This window comes from Centruroides sculpturatus, unplaced genomic scaffold (assembly GCF_000671375.1).
Source record: "Centruroides sculpturatus isolate CEXI.00-Female unplaced genomic scaffold, Cexi_2.0 scaffold83, whole genome shotgun sequence".
Classification (NCBI taxonomy): Eukaryota; Metazoa; Arthropoda; class Arachnida; order Scorpiones; family Buthidae; genus Centruroides; species Centruroides sculpturatus.
The window spans coordinates 67235-88535 of record NW_019384393.1 but is presented as its reverse complement, the minus strand read 5'-3'; the positions used below and the strand labels follow the sequence as shown (position 1 = coordinate 88535).

Here is a 21301-nt window from a genome sequence, read left to right as displayed (position 1 = left end):
ATTTTTCAATATATTTATTTTGTTTGTAAAAAATAAAGAAATAATTTTTAACGATACAATAGCCACGGTTATTATTTTAAAAAGTTTACATTAGGCTTAACATCGACGAAAATTCAACGTGAAGACACATGCAATGGAGAAAAATTTCAACATGGGATAGGTTAATTTATTTTTTCGTACATAATCGGTTATCCGAAAAATAAGTTATCCGAACAACCCCAGTCCCCAATTGATTCAGATAAACGACGCTCTACTGTAGTTACTTATAAATAAAAATATATATATGGTTAACAGAATATTATACTATTAAATTAAATAATAAAATTCACATTAAGAAAAAAATAATATTTCAATATTAGACTGTAGACTAAAAAAATGGGGACAAGCCAAAAGTACTTTGATCTAAAAGATCCATTGTGCACTTCATGAAAATTTAATTCAGAAGTCCTATCTCTATTCCAGTTACTATTTCTCTAAAGAATAATAGCATTGTCTAAAAGAAAACTGGAAGACGTCATCAGGCTTCAACAAGAAAGAACCCAGATGAACAAGTCTACTCAAGCAAAGTTCTGCAAAATTGCAGATGAGATGAAGACAGAAGTTTCCTCAGCAGAGCCAAAAATGCAATGAAAGGCTGAAGAGGAAAGCATTTGCAGCATCCTACACATATGCTTATTACAAATATAGTAGAGCATCAATTATCTGAAACAATTCGGGACTGGGGTTGTTTGGATAATTGATCATTTACGAAAAAATATATTAAACACAAAACTGTATTGTATATATTTTGTATTATGTGTCTTACAAATACATATCTTACATAAAGTAGTACATTAAAGTAGGACTTCAGTTTAGGTTGGCAGGGAGGGAGAGAGTGCTGCAGCGCCACAGCACTAGCAATTGCCAATTGGAATGCTTTTGGTTAATTGATGTTTCAGTTGGTTTGTATTCAGATAATCAATGCTCTACTGTACTACATATATACAAAATATACACAAAATTCATAGCATTTCTAGAGAACAATACAACACTGGAGAACAACACTAAATCTCAGGCTTCACAACAAATACACTAAAATAAATGAAATATATATAAGGCAAGACATTTTTCAGGGAGATTTATTAAGTCCACTCTAGTTCTGTCTGGTCTTGAACCCAATAACTTTCTACAGATGATTTAGAGTGGTATTTGTTGTTTTATTATTAATATTGTTTGTATTTTCCTTTGGAGTTGTGTCCTAGTTCTGTGTGTGTCCAATGTACAACTCCAAATGAATATGTCAATACCAGAATGACTTATGTGTCCAAATGAATATGTCAGTGATATCTCCATTTCTGAGTGGAATGATTTTTATTCAGAATTCATTTTTCAATATGAAGTGTTTTATCTTTTTCTAGGCCAAACTCCATTTGAATGTCATTGGAGCAAGTGTTTTTATGTAATTTCTATATGTGATTTAGCTGCACTTGTATAAATGCATACAGTTTTTATTTCATCCGTGTACATCACATGAGATCAGACAAAACCAAAATAGACTTAATGAATTCCTAGAAAATACTTAGCCTTATGTATATTTTTTTTTGTGTGTCAAGAAGTTTGAGATGTTGTTCTCCACTGTTGCATTTAATTTCTAAAACTGTAATGAGTGTTGTATTTTTATTTATTATTTTTATTATTATTATGTTGTAGACCTATTAGCAACCTCTTCGGTTATACAGGCGATTTCCAGCAGATGGCGTTAAAACTGTAATGCTTTTTCTATGGGAATATCGAAAACGGAAGCCGATAGAACCAAACAGTTTTGCGTTAGAATTCTATTTAATTCCATTAACGTATGGCTCAGAATTTTGACAATCGAATTCGTTAATTTCCAACGATTTTAAAAATTAAAAAATTCTGTATTGTAAATTCTGAACCGTAAGTTAACAGAAGAATTAAATAGAATTCTAACGTAAAATTCTGTTTGTTTCTATCTGCTTCCGTTTTCGAGATTTTTTGGGAAAGGAATTTTCCATAGAAAAAGCATTACATTTTTAACGTCATCTGCTGGACACCACGTACTTGTTTTATAAAGTCAATTATTTTGCAGGAAATTCTTCTTGAAACGATTTTAAATTAAATTTGCACTTTTTTAAAATAATAAAATTTCTGACTCGAAAATCGTATTTTATTCCGACTTGAACACCTCTTTAAATACCTACTTTGTAGTGACGACCACTTGAAATTACGGGTACTAACGTCGACGAGTGATTAATTTAAAAATCAATAAGCGTAGGATAATAATAAGCACGATAAACAATTTAAATGACGCAAGTTATGTTATTTTAATGTCAAATCAATAATTGCGAACAATGAAAACGTTTTCTTTTACTCATTAAAATTTGAAATCGGAATGAAAGAAATTTAACGCATTCACAATTTCTCTTACAGTTTTATTACCAAATGATTATNTAAAATATATCCATCCTGACAACTACAAACAAATCCTCCAGGAAAATTTATACAGATATGACTACATACATGTTTATTTTCACTGCATTCATCAACATCTGTAAAAATAAATAAAAGTACAATAATAAATGAATAATTAAATAAATATAAATAATTATTTATATTTATACATTATCTCTGTGTTTTAATAAATAAAATTAATTTACTTAAGTAACTAATCTCTTTGTCAACATTAATCTCTTAATTTTCATTGTAATTTTAGTTAAGATGGAAGAAAAAATTAAAATTAATTTAATTATATATTTATTAATTTAAAAATTTTTTACTATTAATATAATAAAGAAATTTATGAATTATATTTATACATATTTTGTACTCTTCTCCATTATATAGCAATAATTATCATTTATATTTGCATTTTCTTGAAGAATATTTTTTGCATGTAAACATTAATAATGTATTTTTTTGTATATTTATTAGTATAATTCAACTCAAATAGTTTTTATTAGCAAGAATATTAAAAAGTTAAAAACAGGCAAAATTTGACTTTGTTAAATTCATAAAAAAATTAAATTTTTAAATTAAACATTAATTAACATATGCCACACTATAAATAAGTAGCTGACTGAAATTAGAAATTTCCCTTTAAAAATGTTCATATATATAATGGTATCATGCAGGAATCACTTGCAAAATTTTAAGTGTTATATTAAGGAATAGGAAATACATGGTATTTGAAAAAGAACTGATGGATTACAAAAAATATTATGTATTTAACTGAAATAGATAAATACATATGGTTTTCAGTAATCATCAGCAAAACTTAAAAAAGTTTTTCCTGCATTACAAAAACACAGGGCATTGTTGTTGCTGCAAGTAGAAATTTATTAAAAAGTTTTTACTAAGTGATAGATGAGGCAAGATGGACCAAATTAGTTTTCACCCTAGCACCTTTTCAAACATATCCTCTTCAAACTTTTTTTTGGGTTATTTTAAGGACATAGTTTATCAAACACCTATTACAGATATTGAAATATTAAAAGGTTGCATAATAAACACAATCAAAACTGTCACTCAAGACATGTTATCTAACACTTGAAACAACAAGAAAAATTGAATATCATTTCAATTTGTAAGAGTAATGCATGATGCACATATTGAGATTTCTTAAAGATGAGAAATCTTTTTAAGTTTGCTCACTAATTAGGACAATTTTCCTAAAATAAATAAGGGTATCTGCAATCTGTTAGTTTTTTCCAACACCCTGTGCTTTCCTTCATTATATAGATAAACTTTCAAAAAAAAAAAAAAAATGAAATTTATATAAATTTTACTTAAAATGAAATTTTTTATGAATGAAATAAGTAATTTAATTAAAACTGTCTAATAAATATTATAATGGAAAAATTAAAAAATTTTAATATATTAATATCACTTTTTATTACTTTTATAACTGTTTCTACTATAAACTTGATCAATACAAATTATTTTCAATAATATTTGGATAAAATTATACTAATTTATTTTCTAATGAATCTTTTAGTTCACTCTATTACATAGTGAACACTGTGAATACAAATATACCTGTACATTCAAATCCTGAACCTGTAAATCCAGATTTACAGTGGCATTCATAAGATCCAGGAGTATTGAAACAAGTAGCATCAGGACTACAATTAGGAATATCATCCAAACATTCATCAATATCTATTAAAATAATGAATTTCAAGTCATTAATATTTTATATTATTATTTATTTTCAATTTTAAGAAAAAAATAAAATATTCTAAAAGCAAATAAATATTAAATACTACTAATATGGAAAAATAAAAAATGCATATAAATTATTTTTGTTAAATTAAATACTATTCTGTTAAAAATTTTAATTAAGTGTTAATTCTTTCATTAATTATATTAGTTCTAACATAGAAATGACTAAAAATGAAATTTGTAAATTTGTAATATGTAAATGTAAAACAATAATAAAAGAATGATCAAATAATACAGCTTGAGTAACTGCCAATCCAAGCTCTAGCCCAATATTTAATCCAGTTGTATCATTTAATTTTCTATATGATTAATAATAAAATATGTCAGAAAATTAAAAAAATAGAAAATGTAAATTGTAAATAATAACCTAAATTAGAAGAATAGAATAATTACTCCTAATAGTGTAATAAAAGTTTTAATTATAACTATAAAATTAGCAACAACAACTTACAATAATATACAATAGTAGTTAAAGATTTTAATCATATCAATAATTCCATTAGCATTATATTGAATTTGTTAAAAAGAGGGGCTATTTGACATAGAAACTAAAGATTACCATTTTTCAGAAATTTGAGTAGATGAATCAAAAATTGAGGACAAGTGAATATATATTTTGATAATTTAATTACTAAAAAGACTAATTGATTTCTTGACTATCCTAATTATCTTTCATAGTCTTCATGGGTCCTCAGCAATAGTCATATTTCAGAATGAATTTGGACAACAAATATCTTCAGTTTTATAAATAAATATTTTCTCTACGAGTAATAAAAAAAATATTTTCTAACATTTTTCATAACCCTTCAAAACATTTCAATTTTAGCAATCATAGTAGGACAGAGAAATCACTGAGTTTGGCATTACAGTGGTACCTCAAGATACGAAATTAATCCGTTCCGAAACTGAGATCGTATCACGAAAATGTCGTAAGGTAAATCAACTTTTCCCATACGATTACATGTTAAACCAAATAATTCGTTCCAATGCGAAAAACATACTCAAATTAAAGCCAAGTAATACATTAAAAAAAATAACTGTAGTAAGGAAAACAAATGAAAAATGCAAACTAATGTAATGTCGTATGGTGAATTTTTGTTCGTATCGCGGAGCAAAAAGATGATCGAATTTCATGTCGTATCCTGAAAATTTTGTATGCTGGGGCGTTCGTATCCTGAGGTACCACTGTATATAACACCAAACTCAGTGATTTCTCTGTCCTACTATACAATATTTGGCATGAATATCAATCTATAGAATATTTTAGCAATCAATTTTCTAAATCATAATTATTAATTTATAATATAAGAAAAAGGTATTTGGATGAAATATTTAAATTATGTATGATAAATATTTTAATAGAATATAGCTGCTTGTAAAAAAAAAGTATCTATTTTTATTTTTTACAATTGCTCATTTTATGTTTATTCTCTAATCACTAATAGAATTAATTTACAATACTTCACACTAAGCTGTAATAATTTATTTTCACATATTTACATTGTTTATTTTAGTTTGCTGTTATTGTTTATTATGATGATTTTATGTCATAAATTAATGAATGGAAATCATAATTTTGTCATTTAGATATGTCAGAAGTTATTGTTGAACTCAATTTGCATGATTATAAAACAGAGATTGGGTATATTGATATGTACAGAGATTTTAAAATTTCATCTTCTGACAAGTCATTTTTAATTCTTTTCATCCTACAAAAACTAAGAAGGGCTTTGCAATCATTCCCATCACACTTAACTAGGCCAACAATGGGAAGACAGGGAGTGCTAGCTGGACCCAAAATATCTGGATTGATCCATCTTTGAAAAATCAACTACATAAAATTATTTTTATTCATCTGTTCAAATTTTATATTAACTTGGTTTTATAATAAAAAAGTGTAAAACGTTTCATATGATGAAATAAAAAATATTGAAAATAATTCTGATTTGAATTGTGTTTAATTCAAGGTTTATAAAAAATTGCCCAGTTCAAAGAAACATACGGAACTATGTATCAAACTAATAAGGAAAAAAAAACAAACTAAGATGGACTATTCAAATGAGTTAAGAAGTTATTCAAATGATTTTGTTCTCTTAGAGAATCTTTCATAAAATGCATAAAAATTATAGACTGCAGAAAACAAAATAACAGGAAAAAGTAGTGGCAAATTCAAAAATGTTAATGAAGTAATAGTAATAAATCAGTTACTATTAAAATTTAAATAATAATATTTATTATGTGCATGCATGTTTATATAAGTTATTTACCTTCACACCATGTTCCATTTTCATTTCCATAATAACCAAAAGGGCAATAACAATCATAGGAGCCAACAGTATTGATACAAATAGTATTATTAGGGCAAAGTAAATCATTTTCACTGCATTCATCAATATCAAGTACTGCAAATGAAAAAACAATTATGGTATTTACATATTAATCATCATTAATATAATTTTTATTTAATCCAATTATATCTGAAAAATTAAATTATATTTGAAATGTTTTTATCAAATTGATATTATAATGATTGATATTAATTTACTTACAGTAACATTGATCATTTTGCCAAATTAAAGGATATTCACAATCACATTTGTAAGAACCTATTGTATTGATACATATGCTATTGCTTGGACAAGCATTTTCATCACATTCATTTATATCTGAAAACAATACCAAAATATTAAACACATTTTAAAATACATTTACACTCCATGTATTTACATTTTAATATGACAATGCATTTCTAAACATTTATATGGTTAAAATTAAAAATTTGATAAAGTCTATTAGCTGTTTTAATTATTTAAAATGTGTTAATACATTTTAGTACATAAATTTTTAACTAGGACATTGTCACTTTGTCATATTGCAATAGAATTGATGCAGAACAGGAAAGAAAGAAGTGATCACTACATTTGTTAGGCACAGAAGAGGTGATCCTTGTACCTGCTGGCCATGGGAGACACAATCCTTGCATAGGCAGAGTATGAAGAGAGAATCCTTGCACTTGCCAACATAAAGAAATGATTCAAAAACAAAGCAATCACCATCGATTGCTTTATTCTTGTGTTTTGTTCATTTTTTGTGCTTATTTTCCACTAGACACACATGATGCTGTTATTTTTGACTCTTAGGCCTAAATTCTATTAGGGGCACTCAGTCACATCAGAGAGCATGGATATTGTCACTTTAATACCTCTGTACATTAAAAACCAAGTCACAGACTTCTATTCTTTACATTTAAATGGACCCTCATTACATTTATGGATTCCTCACTGCAATTAATGGAAAATGGCAAAGTATTATCAAAATCAGCCCATCAAATTTTGAGAATAAACACAATTCTGTAAACCCATAGAAGCTGTGCTAATGACTGTGGAACATCATCTAACAAAGTCATGTGTGCTTATGCCATAGCCTTATATCATAAAAACAAAGTCATGGATCCCCATTTTTTATTACATTTTTGAATTCCTCATCACAATTAATGGAAAATGGCAANAATAATGAATTAAACTATAATAATTGGTCTAAAAAAATAAAGTGACTATAATCATATTCATACTATTAAAATTAAAACATGATATTACCAATAATATAAATAAGAACATTCAAATCAATTGTAAAATATTTAATAATTATATTGATATTTATTAGTAAATTCAAAAAATTAAAATTTATTTAAATAAATAACTTAAATCTACATTGAAAATAATTATAAGAATATATTAAAACTTGATCAAAAAGGAAGTTTTAATTAAAAAATTTTATCATCATAAATTTGGAAAAATGTACAATTCCTTTTTTTAAAAAACTTAAAAAAATTTAGAATAAATCATTTTAATATAAATAAAATAAGATCTTGTTAAAATGTAAATAAGAAAGCAATATCATAAAATAGTTTATTTTTATTATCATTCAGTTAAAAAGGAATCAATAGATATGTTTTCTAAGAATAATGATAATGGACAAACCCTCTTCCTTTTCCTTTATCCGTTAATTAAACTTTTTACTACATTCATAATCACAATCTCAATAAAAAAAAAAAATCAATACAAAACTTTTCACAATTTATTTTAATTTTGAAAATAAGTTGACAAAAGTTCTGATTTAAAATTATTGTTTCATTAATTAATTTCAATAAATTAAAATTAAACATTATATATAGTATAGTATAGTGAGTTAAATATAATATACATAGCCAATTAAGTAAAGTTTTTAATAACAACACTCTTAATTTTCTAATATATATTCTGATTGTTTTATAAGTAACAGTATAAATAATTATTTTAATTTTATTAGGATAATGTACACATTTCAATAATTATAACAACCATTCTAAATAATAAATTGAAATTAACAATTAAAAATATCCTACAGTTAACTGTAATTCAGCTTCATATTCTAACAGATAAAAGTAAGATCTTATTAAACTGTTTTAACAGTTATCTATAAAGAATTAACTGATTTATTCCTATATTTTGATTAACTACTTAACCATAATTTTTATTTATTCTTCAAAATATTATAAACTATAATAAAATATTCAGCAAAGTATCTAAGAAACCTAAGATATATTAATTATCTTAGGTTTTGTAAATACTTTCTTGAATATTTTATATTTTATAATATTTTCTTAACAGAATCATTTTGAGGAAAACAATTAATATATTAAAAGATACAAAATACATAAAATATAAACAAATTTTTGTTTATACATCAACAATTTAATTTATTAGATGTTTTCCATATATACAGAATTATGAAAATACTAACAGATAATAATTGGTAAATACTTGTTAAACTTTAAATAAACTACTGTCACAAAACCAAAAACCAGCAGAAATGGAGAAAAACATTTGCTAATGTGAGTTTTTTTTTAATCATTTTTACAGGTTTTTGATTTTGTGATTGTCATATTAACATTTTCTAGCATATAATAAATCTAATAAATAAATTCTCTTAACAAATTATGTCTGATACTGAATATTTATTCAATTTGGATTTAATTTGCTGTTAAATTGTTAATTCAATTTGCTGTTAAACTGTTATCAATACTTAATCATATAAATAAATTTATTCCATATTAAAAATGTTTGGAAAATCAGACATAAAAAAAACCTCATTAATTAAGGTAAAAATGAAATGTTATTAATAAAACGTTTTAATTGCAAAAAACAAAACATAATGAAATGCATTCACAGTCTGTTATAATAAGATAACTCATTATATTAAAATATTAAAGCACTTGTGCTAAATTTATTTATTATAAGTTCATAAATCAAAAACAATTAGAAAAATGTTCTGAATATTGTAACAGATATTATTGGGAATGACTGGTTTTATAATTTAAAAGGCATTGTATTGCAAGTTTAGAACAGTTATTTTATTCTAAAAAGCTAAATTATTGGCTTTCAAATGTTGAGTAAATAAAATTGATGGTATTGATAGAAATTTGTGATTTTTCTTTATTATTCAATATATTTTGTTAAGCCTTTCAAACCAGTCTTCCACTGATTTGTAAATAATAATTTTATAAAGATTTGAAAAATCATAAATGAGAATTCGTCAAAGTTTGCATTATTAATGCAAATCAGTATTAAAACATGTTCAGTGCCATTTTAAATAGTGGATTTTATCATCCACAAAATCTGCTGTCATTTTAAAATTAAAAAGAAATGAAAATACTAGTCTTAAATATTTCTCTTTGCATATAAGTTTGAACATATTTACTTTATGTTTTTGTCTAACAGAAGACAATAATGGCTTAAGATCTATATAAAATGCAATATATTGTCAAGTTGGTTAAATTTGGTTTTTATTTCTGACAGTAATTTAACATTTATATATAAGCATTCCAAAGATATTCTATCTTTATATGTTTTTTCTTTGTACGTAATGTCACAATTTATTTAAATTTCTACCCATGTGAACTGTTACGTTTTTATGTAGTTCTTAAAAATATAATGGGTAAACAAAATTTATTTTTAAGGAGACAGGTAAAAAGCATTACTATACTATACTAAAACATTACTATAGAAAATTTGTTATCGAAAATGCAGAAATAAAAATAACTGTACATTTCATAAGTCTCTTTATTCACGTTGTCTGAAATTTATTTTTTAAGAAGGGGTTTTTTTTTAATATTTAAGATTTAATAAATGGTTTTAATTTTAGTCCGAGGGGAGAGAAAAGGTTTTAATTTTAGTCCGAAAGATGGCACTACTTGACTTAACACCTTTATTTTTTAAATAACTTCTATCATATTTATAAATAATACATTATATATACTTATTGAATTATAACGTGAAATCAATTTAAAGTTTCCAGTTCCAGTTGAAAATATTAAAATTATTACAAGATATATAATTTTTATCGACGGATTAATACCGCATTGGCTTTTATTGTAGTATAAATCATGCAATAATATGATCGGGTATAACTTCGGGATTCATCCAAGTGTAAGCATATTTTCGATATTCGTTACGTTTCTTGAATGAATTTATTAAATAAGAAAGCTCTTCCAGAAATCTGAAAGTGACAACAAATACATTTAATATTGTTAACATTTTTTTAAACTGTTTATAAAATTTTTAATTAACCTGAGTCTATATTTAAAAGATAACAGTTATTTTATATGATGCTATTATGAATGTATAACAAATACATTTAATATTGTTAACATTTTTTAAAACTGTTTATAAAATTTTTAATTAACCTGAGTCTATATTTAAAAGATAACAGTTATTTTATATGATGCTATTATGAATGTATAACATATACAAATTAGAATATCTAAATAAAGTCAAACTTTGTTTCACCTCTGAAATTGACACTCAATCGAGTGTGGCATTAAACTTGAAGTACCTCAAACAATTGGAATTGTAAGAAGTAATGAGGTTTGAAACCTCACGTAATCTGGTGATACAGTTTTGCATTGCAAACATTATTATGTTTAATTCATAGATACTTATTAGTATCTATCTATGGGGAAGACCAGTTCACAAGTACTCATTGGCGTTATATCGAGATTTGAGTATATTATTTAAATATGCATCCCGTTACTAGTAGAGTTTCATTGAATATTTTATGCTCATTATACTTGCGATTAATACATAAAATTATCGTAGATTAATATAAATGTATCTAATCATAAAGTAAAATTTTTGCACATTTAAAATACTTCAATTTCTGTATTTAAAAAAACAACTTTAGGTTATGAATTTAACATTGATAAAAAAAATCAAAAAGTTATAAAAAGAAATTCAAAAAAATAAAAATGCATTTAATCGGTGTTGAACCGGAACACGAGGTAAACCACAACTAATAATGTGAACTTTCCGTTAATATCATCTAGCCATAAAGTTGTGCGAGAAATTCCTGTTCGTTCTTATACCTTTAGAGTAGCGAGAATGAATAATAAAATTTCGGCATATGACGTGCTTGGTCACATGCCATAGATCGCGGCGAAACTATTTGGTAGGATAGGAAGTTTTGTATAGAAATGTTGGCCCGCGATAAGTCAACATTTTTTCAATACTTCCAGCATTCTAGATAAACTGCACATCATGATTTATACGATTTCTATATCGCCGATAGAGTGAATTAAAGTTTTGTAGAGAATATTTGAAGGAAAAAAAACTTAATTCTTCGATTATTTTTTGCTTTTTGATTGGTAAAGTACGTTACTCTTATAGGAAATGTTAAATGGGATAATGCAAATATATTTTCTAAAATATGACGTGCAAACATTGGGAGATGATGATTGAAAATCTTGCTGATTCGGCTCGTTAACGTAATATTCGTACTCGTCTTATCAAAACATATTTTACTTACTCTTTATGTGCGGAAATATCATTTTCTTGCAAGAGGTAAACACTTTTCGAGTATCCTAAGCGACTTTTGTTATCTCCACTTAAAATTTTCACAACATTAATAATTTCCTTAATGGTGCAAACATTCGGAAGTTGTTCGACGATTTCACTTTCCGATAAAGCACTCTAAAAATTGAATACTAAACTTAGAAGAAATTTTTATTTATCACAAACGCAAACATAATGTAACTTTTAACTTAAACTTTAACCAGAATTTCGGTTTTTTTTTTCTATAATTTAAGTCGAATTAAAGTATATTTTACCTTGCTTCTAGGTATAGGACCCGTCAATAGTAAAGGATAATTTGGTACAAAAGCACATTCCTCGAATTGAGGTATGTCAACAGCTGCGTGAAATATGGTACAGTTAGCGATAATACTCGTAATAGTGTCGGTGATTTGGAGTCTGCTACCGAAACCATTTTCAGTTCCGGGTACTCCCTGTTAAATTAAATTTGTTTTTATATAGGCCTAAACGCCCTTTTTCAAATAAAATAGTATGTAGTATTAAAAATTATACTTGTAGTTGACATCCTCCGTCTTTCTTTTCTCGCACGAGTTCCTTCCTCCAGTTCTGTAATTCTATATCTTGCGATATTTTCTCTGGATAATCTGTAGATAAATTTAAAATTTGAGGACTTTTTTTCTATTGTAGTGATTATCTGTATGTCCTAGATCATCGGTTATTTATAAATTAGATTTTCGAATGTTTAGATGTAGAAATTAAAGCCATGCTTTACTTATAGACTACATATTAGAGTTATGTATGTACAGCCAAACCTATGAACAACGCCCACTGCACTGACGAGAGCATAAAAATGGCCGTTTTGGGAGGTTATTTTATATGCATTTCAAAAAGAAATGACCGCCGTTTAGAAGTGGCCGTTAGTGGAGGTTCGACTGTGTATGTGTGTATATAGGCCCTATGTATATTTCTGATAAAATTTTTAAAAATTTTAGATGCTTAATTTGTTAATTAATAATGAAGACATATTACTATTCAGAAATGCTGATTTACATTAAAAATGCAAAGTTTGAAGTTGACTGCCTACCATATTTGATTGAATTTAACACTATTAGATTCTACAGCTTATGCACTGCTCAATAGACATTGACATATCCACCCTTACTTTAATGTATATCTATATTGATACCATTAAATTATCATTAAATTCTGACTTTGTCAATCTGTTTGCATTGATCTTGGATGTGTTGATCAATTTATTTTAACATTTGCATTATTCTTACTACATTTTCAATTAGAATGCTTGAAATCAAATTAATCACTTAGAGTTTATCTTACATTATGTTTTCTTATGCAAATTCATATAAAAAATATATAAGGGGATCTACAAGATGTGTTCCTTAAGTAATGTGACCAAATTCATAAAAAATCATTTATTGAATATATTCTTACAGTTAGTCAAAGATCTTCGAAATAGAACCCTCCTGCATCAATACACTTGTGAAGGCAGTGTTTCGAGGCCTGGAAGGCATTCTGGAAGGCCTTCTCCGGAATCTCCTTTAGGGCTGATGTGATATAAGCCTTGATGCTTTCAATCATGTCCCAATGTTTCCCTTTCATGTCCCCTTTTAAGTGAGGAACAAAAAAAAGTCAGCAGGAGCCAGGTCAGGACTGTAAGGTGGCTGTGAAACCAATGGGGTGTGGGTCCTGATCAGGAAATTGTTGACAATGAAGGCGCTGTGGCTTGGCACATTGTCGTGATGAAGTTTCCACATATCCTTGATGTCACTTTGGCNGATAAAATTTTTAAAAATTTAGACTATATTAATTTTTATTAATATAATACAGATTTATAGGCATATAATTAATTAGAAAATATGGTTTACCATAATGATTTTTAACTATTTTTCCAACATAATCGAAAATGCTATCATATAAAGCCGTGGCATCGTCACGATACGGATAATAAGGAAGCACACCAGGATCATTAACCTGAAAAATAATAATATATATATGTATTAGTTCTTTATAATAAAAGTGGAGATAATAATTATGAACGCGTTCTTCGAGATCGTTATTATTGATTTTTTAACAAAACAAAAAATTCCAATTGACTTACGCCCCTCGATTCGATTTCCTTTGGTATGTTTATCTCCTCGAATTTCCAATTGAAAAATCTACATAGGAAACATGATATTTTCATTAAAAATATATTTTAAAAATGCAAAGATGATCCAAAACTTAGGCACAATTNTTTATCTTAAACAAAAAGTAAATTATGAGAAAATATTTTAATAGATATTAAATTTTCTCCAATAAAAGCTTTTAATTAGTTAATAATGTTATTCTGATTCATATAGTGTTTATATAATAGTGTTTGAATTAAATTTATTTTCAAAGTAAATGAATCAAATTTTTATTAATAATAACATTCTATGCAAATATTTTTAATAGACTAAAATTAAACTTATCTTTCAGTTTTATTTAATCTGTTTATTTAATCTGAAATTAATCTGTTTCTCTTATATATGAAGAGAATACATTTATAAACTGTTATAAATTCTCACATACATCCTTTCAATGAAATAATAGAAAAATGCTATGTAAAATAACTTAACTATTCAAAAAGTTAACAATTATTTAAACAAATAAAAATTATTACATCCCAAATAACTAATTATTCAAAGTATTATAAAGTATACTTAATCTCAAAATAGACTGGAAACTTTCTACTTATCAAATAGTTTTTAAACATTAAAATCCTGGAAAGATTTTTATTTTAACAAGAACTTCACTTTCAAATTTTCTTTTTAGATAAAGTGTCAAATGTCTAATTTGCAGAAATGATAATAATGGTTAAATGTTTTATTTGATTTCATTCAATTTTAGAAGCTAATTTTAGAATGCAACTGATGTTTAATATACACTCTTTACACTAAATATTGTTTATTATTANGATATGTTTGTCACATCACAGTGTAATAAATTTATACAATGTTAATAAAATTTATATTATTATATGATATTTAAACTAAATAAATCAGTGGGGCCAGGGACAAGCTGAAAAATTCTGACTGCTATTTTTCTGTTTTCCAGCCAGTACCAGTAAACTTATTAGCTATAGTCCAAGTGTAAAACACATAACAGTAGCCCAGCTTATATGAAGAAAGTGAAAGCATATTATTTATACTGCATATGGGCACTGCTGACTATGTTGAGGGATCTAGCCACTTCATAACCCACTTGTAGCTAAGGCTCTGAATTAAAAATAAATTCTAGAATATTTCCTTTTACATTTTGAATATGTTTATTAATAAACTTAAAGTTTAAAATTTTTTAAACAAAAATATTCGTTTCTTCAAACAATAAATTAATATATATTGCAATTAAATACACAATTTAAAACAATATATTAAATGTGCATTTACAGTGGCATATTTGCAAAAATTCTTCTATGTGGTTTATAGAATTGAGTTCATTCTCAAAATTTGATTGATCAATTTTGATTAAACCTTGTCATTTTACATAATATGAAATGAGGAAATAAAAAATATAATAAAAATCAGGGGTCCATGATTTTATTTTCGAGACACAATGGATCAAAGTGATAATGTCCAAGGTTGATAGCAGAAACATGTGCAATTTTTTAAACTCCTTTTTATGCCAATGATGACATTACCGCCATGGTAGCAGCAAGTGATCATCATAGATGGCCCCGAAACAATAATACTGACTTGCTAGCATTTCATCTCAATTCTTTGTTCATACAGTACTTGGAGAGAAAACAAACTATACCTAGTTTATTAATATATTAAAATTAAGCATAAAAAAATTAAATTTAGACTATCAGTGCACAATTTACAAAACTACAATCACAACCATTTTGATCTGATACATCTGTCTTCCATGAATAACATGGAGATAATTGTATAAGTCTGAAAATATAGAGATTGTACTTTGTAAACTGTTTTGCAATAAAATAATTTAATTTACAATCTTACTTTGTAATTATGAGATCTCCATATGTGATGTCATGAAAATTCTTATGTTATTATTTTCAGGAAATTATTTCTGCTTTGTTAACTAAAAACAGAAACAGTTTTTGTTAATAAGATATAAAAAGTTTACAAAATTAAAAAATTTCAAATACTGTAAATAGAACTGTTTTTCTACATTTGATATAATTCTTTATTTTTTTAATCAATTTATTAGGTAATGCAAAAGATTAGTAGTGCCTGTCCTGTTAAAAACAAAAAAAAATAAATAAAAAAAATAATAATAATTACTCAATTAATAAAATTTGACAAATACAAAAATATTAAAATTAAATATATAATCTTAATATTGTTCAGAAACATAAGTATATCAAACATGAAGCCTGATATGTATATTGATTATGTATAGAAACATAACCAAATGATTACCTTAAATAATCAGGATATAACTCTGCTAATTTAATGATTAATACTAAGTAATTTGCTACTAGAAGTAGACATTATGTGCAATCTCTTAACTGAATTAATAATTATAATTTCAATAATTTATTAATTTATATCATTAAATTAGCGAAGTTATAGCCTGATTATTTAAGGCGATTGTTTAGTTATGTTTCTATTGTTTAGAAACTATATAAAAATACTGTAATACAAGTAGAATAATAAGTCAAATTTCTTCCATAATTTTCACTTGTATTAATTTTATTATAAATAAATATTACAAATTACATGATAAAGTCACAAATAAAATAATATGAGTTAATTTCTGCAACAATTCATCTACCTTCAAATTTTGTCATATAAAAAATTCAATAGATAAATTTGTAATAAAAAATAAAACAAAGAATTGATGTTACTTTTACATTACTATGTAAAAAATATAATATAATATAATTTTTGCAAACTTACTTTTTCAAATAAAATTCTTCGACAAAATACTTTTGAATATGCACGTTTCATTGTAAACTTCATTTTGCACATGCAAACTAAAATAAGAAATAATAAAACAGCATTTATCATCTTTAACTTTATAACAGCTGTATAAATACTAATTATAATAATATAAGAATTTATAATACCAATTTAAATCCAATTCCAATTTAATAAAAAGTATTCTAAGAACAATTCATAAAACATAAATTAATAGATTGGTCCAGTGTCTACCACACTAGTTTTAGCTGGTTTATCAACTAGCTAAATAATTTCTTGACTGAGTTCGGTGTTATAAATGCTTTTTTATTGCAAGAACTTTCAACAAATTTATAATTATCATCATCAGGAGAATAAATGTTTTAAAAGAACGTACAGAATATACTGAGAAGGAGAACAGAATACATAAATCTTGTGATAAAGAAGCATTTATAACGCCAGACTCAGTGAATTCTCTGTCCTACTATACAATATTTGGTGAGAATATTAATCTATTGTATACAGTAATTTTTATTTTATTTTATTTCTTTATTTTTAAAGATAATCAGACTGTGGACTTGTATATTATTGTTCTAAACTGGATAATATTTTTTTGCCATAAACAAATTTATTAGAAAATTTGCAGTAACAGTAACTAACATTACAGATCAACTACTGAAAACTTTCTCCTGAAGAGATCACTATGTTATTACTAGCATAAATAGTGATTCACCTGGGACTGAACACTTATTATATGGGATATCTCCATATAAAATGAAGAGATGTGCAAGAAACACAAATGGAACAATTTTTTATTTCATGACAAAACAGTTGACTAAGGTATGTTTTACATTATATGTTATTCAAATATGACTGTCAATCATAAAGTTTTTTCTGTATATACATACACTACACACACATAAAAATGTTTACATCTTTCAGATTCATTTGATGTGAATCTGAAACATTTCAGCTAAAAAGCTGTTATTTTTAATGTACAGATTTCAGGTTTACATATCAATCATTGTATTATATATATATATAAAATACAATGATTATATGATTGAATATATATATATATACAGGGTATTTGGAAATTCCCATTACAAACTTCTAGGACTTGTAGAGGGGAGTAAGTACATAATATTTTGATTAGGAACTTAATCAAAATATTTTGATTAGGAACTTAATCAAAATATTATGTACTTACTCCCCTCTACAAGTCCTAGAAGTTTGTAACAGGAATTTCTGAATACCCTGTATATGCTGTATATTCTAACATATCATTTACATTATTTAAAATTATACTTGGCTATCTTTTATAACAAAATAGAAATTCTATTAAAAGAATATTAAATAGCAAAATATATACAGAAAGATATACAGTATATAGTATTGGACCTAAACAACTGGATTATTTAGAGGTTTAACTATGCTACTAAATATGTAATAACCAAGTTATTGGTTAACTGAATATCAAGGCTTTGATTTATGTTTGAAAACATTTAGTATCTTTTCTATATAAACATTCTTTTTCTGACATATCCCATGTTCTTTCACAAAAAATAATTTTAAAAATATGATTTAATCATACTTTCTAAAAGGAGATGTCAATAAATGATATCCACACTGGAAGGAAAGAAGTGGGTCAAGACAAGTCAGACAAGGACAAGAGAAGGGGTTGAGCTTCAGTGGACACCCATTTATTTCATTAAATTTTATATAGTTTATGCATTTTTATTATATTTAATTAAAAATTTCTTGTATGTTTCATTTCTACTTATGGTAACTATCATTCATAAAGTGATAAAGGTTTTAAGGGGGTTCAAGTTTTGTTGGACATCAAGAGGGGAGGGGTTTATGGAAACTTGGACAAACTAGGACAAGAAGGAGAAGGGGAATAAAAATTTCAAGAAAACTGCAGACATAATGAACTTTCACAGATAGTTTATAGTCATTACAAGATCTTTCTCATTTTTCTAAGAATCATTTGTAATTATTATAAAAAATTTTATTTTCCCTTATCTGTCTTTCATTGATTGTTTTTAATTGACTGTGTATGGGATAGAGCAAGATATTCCTATTTATACATTGATCAATGTATACATAATATTCCTTAAAAAATTAACATCCTCAAAAACAGTTGAATAAGCAACTATTTTCTTAATAAACACATCTTACACCAAAGTAAATCTAGAACAAAAATTTAATTTAATTTAAAAAATGTTTATTGTATATTTCACATTATCTAACAATATATACTAGTTTTAAAATTTGTAACAGTATACTTCTGATACAGTCTAGTTATAGAAAGTAAGCAACCTGATGAAGATCGATATTGATCAAAAATGTTAGTCAAAATATTTTCCAATATTAAATTAAATTTTCATTCTGGATTTCCTAAGATTTAAGCAGTGTTTATTGTGTTATTATCCAGTAAGTAGCAATAGTTAAGTTGAAACTTTCTTCTTTTTACAAATATCTTTGACAAAATAAAGCAAATATTCAACAAGAATAAAGAAATACTGTTGTTTATACCTATCGCTAAATATAATCAAATTATTCAAAATATAACAATTCTGTAATATCATAATTTAGTATAAAAGAACAAACTTTTAGGGTCTTTTAGCATGAAACATTTTATCTCCATACCCAGGACTATCCCAAATAATTTTGGCCAAGAACTGTGCCAATATACTTATACTTCTATGAACATTATGACACCTTTATGGATGGCTTGACATTATAGAATACTAAATTTCTTCTAATTTGGACAATTGCCTCTCTGACTCATCTATTTGCACAGCTCTGTCCATAGAACAAGATATTACCATTTATAACTGTAGAGATCAGTGTTTTATTCTTTAAATTGTAAACTTTGTATAATAGTAACTATGTAATCTATGATTTACACAGTTCTCAAATAAGAAATGAACGACAAAATATCAAAATGCATTATACACTTATTTCATAATTTTAATTCTATATTAAAAATGTCATACAATATTTTCAAGATTTTAATAAACTGATAACTGATAATTTAGTCAGATTTACAAATTTTGGTAGCTCTTTGTACACTGAAAATTCATTATTGGTCTTGTTAAGATATTTCACACTAATAAACATTAATCAAATGATTAAATTTAATAATAATTTAATGGTTATAGATTTTATCTCAAGACATGCCATGCATCAAATTGCTTCGAAAAATAATTATTAGTTATTACGATTAAGTAAAATTCGATTTTAACTGACAACTTTCATTGCATTTAATTAAGCCAATTAGAAGATAAACTCACTAATTCCTTTATAATTCTTTTATAACATAATGCCACCAATTAACGTGACATTTTCTTATTTATTTACCAATTTTCTTGACATCCAACATTGATAAACAAAAAAAAAAATCTACGGATTCTATCAATTTATTCGTTTGAGATTGACTTTATACAATTTATTATTATTATTTTCATCATATTAATAAAGATGTTTTCATTTACAAAATAAATTTCTCCAAAAAAGATATTTTTGCTAAAAAAATATCATAATAATGGCAAATTCTCTAGATTATCGATAGTTTTCTCAACCAATATTCGTTAATATGTAAACTTATATACATTATCGTAGATTTTAATTACTATACTGTTCTCATAATAAGAACGAAGCCGCTGCTCATTACAATATGCAAAGGAATATGTCGTGTTCATTACAAATTAGAACACAATATGTATAAAATATATATTATAAAAATATATGTTTAAGCTGTTATAATATATTTAAAATTTCTGATATTTTGAATGAAATTAAGATCATAAAAATAAATACACGAGGTTACATCATGTAAAATGGCCATATGGTTTATTGTCAAATGCGAAACGGTTTTTAAGAGTAAAAAATGGGTTTAAAAATGGCTAAAGTTACAATTTAGATTAATTTTTCAAAAATTTATTATGTAATGACTCATAAATTAGAAGACACAAAATGATTTAAAATTTTATTCTACTTTTGAGGATTAAAAACGGGAGAAATCCGGGATTGTCCCGGACAAGTCGAGACGTATGGTCACCCTAATCATATAATGTAATGTTGGAATTATCGAAGTTGTTATTCTATTTTATCAATATTTTATTTTTTTGTAAGGAATTTTCCATAAATTACGAAATGTAATTTTTACTCTCCTCTCCCTTGTCCCTGTTTGTCCAAGTTTTCGTAATTCCCTCCCTTCTTTGGACCTCCAACAAAACTCAGCTCTCTTAAAACCTTTATCATTTTACGAATGATGGATACCATAAGTAGAAACGAAACGTACAAGAAATTTTGAAATAAATATAA

At 25.7% G+C, this 21301-nt stretch overlaps 3 protein-coding genes and 1 long non-coding RNA gene across 4 annotated transcripts in view; all 4 read right to left on the bottom strand.

Annotated features, from left to right (window-relative positions):
- The window catches only part of LOC111618273 (fibrillin-1-like), a 26438-nt gene extending 25106 nt beyond the window's left edge, over window positions 1–1332 (bottom strand). Inside the window, exon 1 of the mRNA XM_023359769.1 lies at window positions 1287–1332. Within this exon, the coding sequence (XP_023215537.1) occupies window positions 1287–1332 (46 nt within the window). The remainder of the gene's footprint in view (window positions 1–1286) is intronic.
- Window positions 1333–2466: 1134 nt separating this feature from the next.
- LOC111618286 lies at window positions 2467–6969 on the bottom strand. Its single transcript, XM_023359781.1, has 4 exons — window positions 6771–6969; window positions 6489–6623; window positions 4036–4158; window positions 2467–2549 (listed from the first exon to the last, which is right to left on the bottom strand). The coding sequence occupies exons 1-4, from the start codon at window positions 6783–6785 to the stop codon at window positions 2499–2501; spliced, it is 324 nt and encodes a 107-aa protein (XP_023215549.1). The 5' UTR covers window positions 6786–6969; the 3' UTR covers window positions 2467–2498.
- A 3463-nt stretch (window positions 6970–10432) lies between these two features.
- On the bottom strand, window positions 10433–15809 carry LOC111618272 (allene oxide synthase-lipoxygenase protein-like). The gene is made up of 7 exons (XM_023359768.1): window positions 15745–15809; window positions 14185–14242; window positions 13952–14057; window positions 12621–12712; window positions 12365–12541; window positions 12064–12227; window positions 10433–10758 (listed from the first exon to the last, which is right to left on the bottom strand). The coding sequence occupies exons 1-7, from the start codon at window positions 15807–15809 to the stop codon at window positions 10644–10646; spliced, it is 777 nt and encodes a 258-aa protein (XP_023215536.1). The 3' UTR covers window positions 10433–10643.
- A 257-nt stretch (window positions 15810–16066) lies between these two features.
- Window positions 16067–20445, bottom strand: LOC111618270. The gene is made up of 3 exons (XR_002755542.1): window positions 20269–20445; window positions 16970–17046; window positions 16067–16148 (listed from the first exon to the last, which is right to left on the bottom strand). It is a non-coding gene; the product is annotated as an uncharacterized LOC111618270 (long non-coding RNA).
- Between the last annotated feature and the right edge of the window lie 856 nt (window positions 20446–21301).

Excerpts from the sequence above, each read along its gene's own strand:
- LOC111618286 (XM_023359781.1), bottom strand. Across the intron at positions 4,159-6,488 it reads AAATGGAACATGGTGTGAAG|ATATTGATGAATGTTTGGAT; the intron begins GTAAATAACTTA and ends TTATTTTAATAG. Across the intron at positions 2,550-4,035 it reads TTCAGGATTTGAATGTACAG|ATGTTGATGAATGCAGTGAA; the intron begins GTATATTTGTAT and ends TTATTTTTACAG.
- LOC111618272 (XM_023359768.1), bottom strand. The coding sequence starts at position 15,809 with ATGCTAGCAAGTCAGTATTATTGTTTCGGGGCCATCTATGATGATCAC. Across the intron at positions 14,243-15,744 it reads CACTTGCTGCTACCATGGCG|ATTTTTCAATTGGAAATTCG; the intron begins GTAATGTCATCA and ends TTTCCTATGTAG. Across the intron at positions 10,759-12,063 it reads GATATTTCCGCACATAAAGA|ATTTCTGGAAGAGCTTTCTT; the intron begins GTAAGTAAAATA and ends TGTCACTTTCAG.